At 46.1% G+C, this 5,667-nt stretch overlaps 1 protein-coding gene across 1 annotated transcript; it reads right to left on the bottom strand.

The window, feature by feature from the left end:
• Positions 1-4,247: 4,247 nt before the first annotated feature.
• On the bottom strand, positions 4,248-5,114 carry LOC122546900 (late histone H2B.L4-like). The gene is made up of 2 exons (XM_043685516.1): positions 5,067-5,114; positions 4,248-4,544 (listed from the first exon to the last, which is right to left on the bottom strand). The coding sequence occupies exons 1-2, from the start codon at positions 5,112-5,114 to the stop codon at positions 4,248-4,250; spliced, it is 345 nt and encodes a 114-aa protein (XP_043541451.1).
• Positions 5,115-5,667: the final 553 nt, after the last annotated feature.

Genomic DNA, 5,667 nt, shown 5'->3' with positions numbered 1-5,667 from the left:
TGGAACCTGCCCATTTTTGATCCTGAATGGAACATTCTGACCATTAAACACAAGGGGAAACAAAACAGGCGCCAAACCCTGCACTCTGCAACTAATCATTTCTTTCACATTTCAACAGCTCCCCGATATACTGATAAAACATGATTACATTCTCCCGAGTTAGTGCATTAATAGTGAACACGATCGTTCGAGCATATTTTAAAGTTTCCCTCCCTTTTGCACATGATCATAGATCTATAAAAAAACCTCCACATTTACTCCGCCACTTCTGCAGCTGTTTTATTTCGGTGTATTTTGCATCTGGACAATACCCGTGCGGAAATTTAGAAATGAAAAGTAAACAAAGTTAAACCGCACTGCGAGGGAAACTGCTTACTTTGCTTGTCGGCTGGTACTGGGGGCACTTTGTTTTGCGGGGGTGAGACTCAAGGTTCGTGCCCCATCGGGGCATGTAACTCCTGAACTGATCGAATAACAAAGAGTAAGACGGACACATACAAGCAGCTGAAAAATGACTCAATGGCGTTTCACATGATCTCTCTCACCAGGATATACATGAGAATACATACAACAGAGAAGAAGGTCGGACCGAGTCATTGCTTTATTTAACATTTATAATATACAAACATAGAACATTACAGCGCAGTACAGACCCTTCGGCCTCGATGTTGCGCCGCCCTGTCAGACCAATCTGAAGCCCATCCCACCTACACTATTCCATGTACGTCCATATGCTTGTCCAATGACGACTTAAATGCACTTAAACTTGGCGAATCTACTACCGTTGCAGGCAAAGCATTCCATACCCTTACGACTCTCTGAATAAAGAAACTACCTCTGACATCTGTCTTATACCTGTCTCTTCTCACTTTCAAGTGGTGTCCCCTCGTGTTTGCCGTTCCCATACTTGGAAAAAGGCTCTCCCTGTCCACCCTATCTGATTATCTTCTATGTCTCTATTAAGTCACCTCTCAACCTTCTGCTCTCTAATGAGAACAGCCTCAAGGCCCTCAGCCTTTCCTCGTAAGACATTCCTTCCATACCAGGCAACATCGTAGTAAATCTCTGCACCAAAGCTTTTTCGAAAGCTTCCACATCCTTCTTTATAATGCGGTGACCAGAACTGTACACAATACTCCAAGTGTGGCCATACCAGAGCTTTGTACAGTGCAGCATAACCTCCTGGTTCCGGAACTCAATCCCTCTATTAAAGGTCAAAACACTGTATGTCTTCTTAACAACCCTGTCAATCTGGGTGGCAACTTTCAGGGATCTGTGCACATGGACACCGAGATCTCTCTGCTCATCTGCACTCCCAAGAATCTTACCATTAGCCCAGTACTTTGCATTCCGATTACTCGGTCCAAAGTGTATCACCTCACACATTAAAGTCCACTTGCCACCTCTCAGCCCAGCTCTACATCGTATCTATGTCTCTCTGCAACCTCCTTCGTCACTATCCACAACTCCACCGACCTTAGTGTCATCCGCAAACCCACCCTTCTAAGCCCTCATCCAGGTCATTTATAAAAATGACAAACAGCAGTGGACCCAACACCGACCCTTCCCGTACGCCGCTAGTAACTGGATGCCAAGATGAACATGTTCCATCAACTACAACCCTCTGTTTTCTTTCAGCAAGCCAATTACTGATCCAAACTGCTATGTCTCCCACAATCCCACTCCTCCACATTTTGTATAATATCCTACTGTGGGGAATCTTATCGAATGCCTTGCTGAAATCCATATACACCACATCAACCAGTTTACTCTCATCTACCTGTTTAGTCACTTTGTCAAAAAAGTCAATAAGATTCGTTAGGCACGACCTACCCTTCAGAAAGCCATGCTGACTGTCCCTGATCAGATTATTCTTTTCTAGATGGTTATAAATCCTATCTCTTATAACCTTTTCCAACACTTTACCAACAACTGAAGTGAGACTGTAATTACCAGGGTTGTCTCTACTACCCTTTTTGAACAAGGGAACCACATTTGCTATCCTCCAGTCCTCAGGCACTATTCCTGGAGACAATGATGATTTGTAGATCAATGCCAAAGGCTCGGCAATCTCTTCCCTTGCTTCCCAGAGGTTGCTAGGATAGATCCCATCCGGCCCAGGGGACTTGTCTATTTTCACACTCTGCAGTATTTCTAATACCTCTTCGTTGTGAACCTCAATCTCTTCTAGTCTAGATGAAAGTATCTCTGTATCTTCCTTGCCAACATTTTCTATAGTGAACACTGTCAAAAAATATTTATTTAGTGTTTCCCCTATCTCCTCTGACTCTACACACAACTTCCCACTATTATCCTTGATTGGTCCAAACTTAACTCTCATCATTCTTTTATTCCTGACATACCTATGGAAAGCCTTCGGGTGAACCCTGATCCTATCCGCCAACAACTTCTCATGTCTCCTCCTGGCTCTTCTGAGCTCTCTTTTTAAGTCTTTCCTGACTTCCTTGTAACCCTTAAACGCCCTGAGTTTTCACATTTTGTCCTAACATAAGCCTTCTTCTTGACTAGGATTCCACTTCCCTAGTAAACCACGGCTCACGCATTCTATATCTTCTTCCCTGCCTGACAGGTACATACTTATCTAGGATACACAGGAGCTTTTCCTTGATTAAGCTCCACATGTTTAATGTGCTCATCCCCTGCAGTTTCCTTCCCCATTCTATGCTTTTTAAATCTTTCCTAATTGCATTGTAATTTCCCTTCCCCCAGCTGTAACTCTTGCTCGGTGGAGTACACCTATCCCTTTCCATCGCTAAAGTAAATCTGACAGAATTGTGATCGCTGTCTCCAAAGTGCTTACCTACTTCCAAATCTAACACCTGACCAGGCTCGTTACCCTGTACTAAATCTAAAGTGGCTTCGGCCCTTGTAGGACTGTCTACATGCTGTGTCAGGAAGCCCTCCTGCACACACTGGACAAAAACTGACCCATCTATAGTACTCGCACTGTAATGATCCCAGTCAATATTTAGATAGTTGAAGTCCCCCAAGACAACTACCCTGCCTCTCTCACTCCTATCAAGAATCATCTTTGCTATCTTTTCCTCTACATCTCTGGGACTATTCGGAGGACTATAGACTATGGTAACTTCTCCTTTCCTGTTTCTAACCTCAGTTAACGAGTCCCCAAACATTTTTATATAACTGTAATATTGTCCCTGATCACAATACCACACCTCCCCCCTTTTACCATTTTCTCTGTTCTTACTGAAACATCTGAATCCCAGAACCTGCAACAGCCATTCCTGTCCATGCTCTATCCATATCTCCATAATGGCCACAACCCAGGTACCAACCCACGCTGCCAGTTCACCCACTTTATTTCGGATGCTCCTCACGTTGAAGTACACACACTTCAAACCAGGTTCTCGCTTGCTAGTGTTAGATACTGGATTTTGGAACTCCCTACTCTCATCCTCTTCTGTACCTGTCCTACAATTTTGGTTCCCATTCCCCTGCTGTATTAGTTTAAATCCACCTTAATAGCTTTAGTGAATTTCCCACCCCGGATATTAATCCCTCTGGTTTAGATGAAGATCATCCTGCTTGCAGAGGTCCCACCTACCCCAAAAAGAGCTCCAATTATCCAAACACCCGAAACCCTCCCTCCTGCACCATCCCTGTAGCCACGTGTTCAACTCCTTTCTCTCCCTATTCCCCACCTCACCAGCACGTGGCACGGGCAGCAGAGAAAACCTCAGCCCATACTACCTCACGTGGCACAAGAGAAAACAATTGTTTGTCCAAGCTCTAAGCTTCCATCCGAGCTCCCTGAATTTCTGCCTCAAGTCCCATTCTCTCTTCTAACCTATGTCGTTGGTGCCAATGTGGACTACGACTCAGGGTTGCTCACCCTCCCCCCAAAGGATCCCAAAACACGATCAGAGACATCACGGACCCTGGCACCCATTGAGTCTCTCTCGTCCCCATAGAACCTCCTATCTGTCCCTTGAACTTTCAAGTCGACAATGACTACTGCTCTGCTCGCTTTCCCCCTTCCCTTCTGAGCAGGATGTGCCCCACTGCATTCCACTGGTAAGTCATGCCCCCAACAGTATCCAAAACAGCATACTTATTGTTGAGGGGAATGACGATAAGGGATCACTGCACTGCCTGCCGGTTTCCTTTCTGTCCCCTAACAGTCACCTATCTTTTTCTTTTATCTGGGGAATGACTATCTCTAAGTCTTTGGGTTGTGGATGTGTGTCTCAGTACAATACGGTCCTTCACTTGGAGCTGGTGTACTTGGTCACCGCCTTTGTGCCCTCCAACACGGCGTGCTTGGCCAGCTCCCCGGGCAGCAGCAGCCGCACGGCGGTCTGGATCTCCTGGGAGCTGATGGTGCTGCGCTTGTTGTAATGGGCCAGGCGGGAAGCCTCCCCCGCGATGCGCTCGAAAGTATCGTTGACGAACGAGTTCATGATGCTCATGGCCTTGGAGGAGATGCCGGTGTCGGGGTGAACCTGCTTCATCACTTTGTAGATGTGAATGGAGTAACTTTCTTTCCTGGACCGCCTCCTCTTCTTGGAGGAGAAAGTGAGGTCTGCAGATACTGGAGATCAGAGCTGAAAATGTGTTGCTGGAAAAGCGCAGCAGGTCAGGCAGCATCCAGGGAACAGGAGAATCGACGTTTCGGGCATAAGCCCTTCTTCAGGAATGAGGAAAGTTTGTCCAGCAGGCTAAGATAAAAGGTAGGGAGGAGCGACTTGGGGGAGGGGCGTCGGAAATGTGATAGGTACCCTCCCCCCAAAGGATCCCAAAACACGATCAGAGACATCACGGACCCTGGCACCCGTTGAGTCTCTCTCGTCCCCACAGAACCTCCTATCTGTCCCTTGAACTTTCAAGTCGCCAATGACTACTGCGGCTCGCCTCCCCCAAGTCCCTCCTCCCTACCTTTTATCTTTGCCTGCTGGACAAACTTTCCTCATTCCTGAAGAGGGGCTTATGCCCGAAACGTCGATTCTCCTGTTCCCTGGATGCTGCCTGACCTGCTGCGCTTTTCCAGCAACACATTTTCAGCTCCTACTCCTTTTCTTACCGACCTTCGCTGGCGCCTTCGTCACCACTTGACCCTTCTTTTCATCAGCCATAGCGCCGCTCACTCTCAGACACAGAATAAGGGAAAGCGGGCTCGGAGCTCGCTCTTTGCAGACTGACCATGTCATCAATGCTAAGGAGGAATGGGGAAAGCCTGCCTCCTGATTGGCTACTTTGTAGGCATGGTAACATCACTCTGATTGGTTAGTTTGGGACTCAATGTGGATCTGTCAGGATCTGCAATACCATCGGAAACACAAACCGAAAGTTTATGAAGGGATCAAATTCCGAGCTCATTCTAAAGTGTGAGATTCTAATTGTAATGTATTCTGCATCTTTTGATAATGGTTTTCTTTTCTCTTCCATTTTAAAATGGCATCATATTTGTTGTCAAGTGAGAAAATGCACTGCAATCCGATAGGGAGTGTGTTTTACTACTGGAAACGATGGAACTACTTGACAATTGCATCGTGATGGAGGAAAATGGGAATTTAAGAATGTTCTCTTTTGCTTGTGTTTCTTGTTCTACACTCTCTGAAGGTGAAGGACATTCTACCATCATCTATTCTGCAAACTCCCTTCAGTTATCTTTTCCCCCTATTCTTC

This window comes from Chiloscyllium plagiosum, unplaced genomic scaffold (genome assembly GCF_004010195.1).
Source record: "Chiloscyllium plagiosum isolate BGI_BamShark_2017 unplaced genomic scaffold, ASM401019v2 scaf_15189, whole genome shotgun sequence".
NCBI classification, from domain to species: domain Eukaryota; kingdom Metazoa; phylum Chordata; class Chondrichthyes; order Orectolobiformes; family Hemiscylliidae; genus Chiloscyllium; species Chiloscyllium plagiosum.
The sequence above is the reverse complement of the archived record's forward strand: the minus strand, read 5'-3'. Positions and strand labels throughout refer to the sequence as shown.

Bases quoted from the DNA above. Each gene is read 5' to 3' on its own strand.
- LOC122546900 (XM_043685516.1), bottom strand. From the start codon at position 5,114: ATGGCTGATGAAAAGAAGGGTCAAGTGGTGACGAAGGCGCCAGCGAAG. The intron at 4,545-5,066 runs GTCGGTAAGAAA...TTCTCCTCCAAG, and splicing joins TGACGAAGGCGCCAGCGAAG to AAGAGGAGGCGGTCCAGGAA.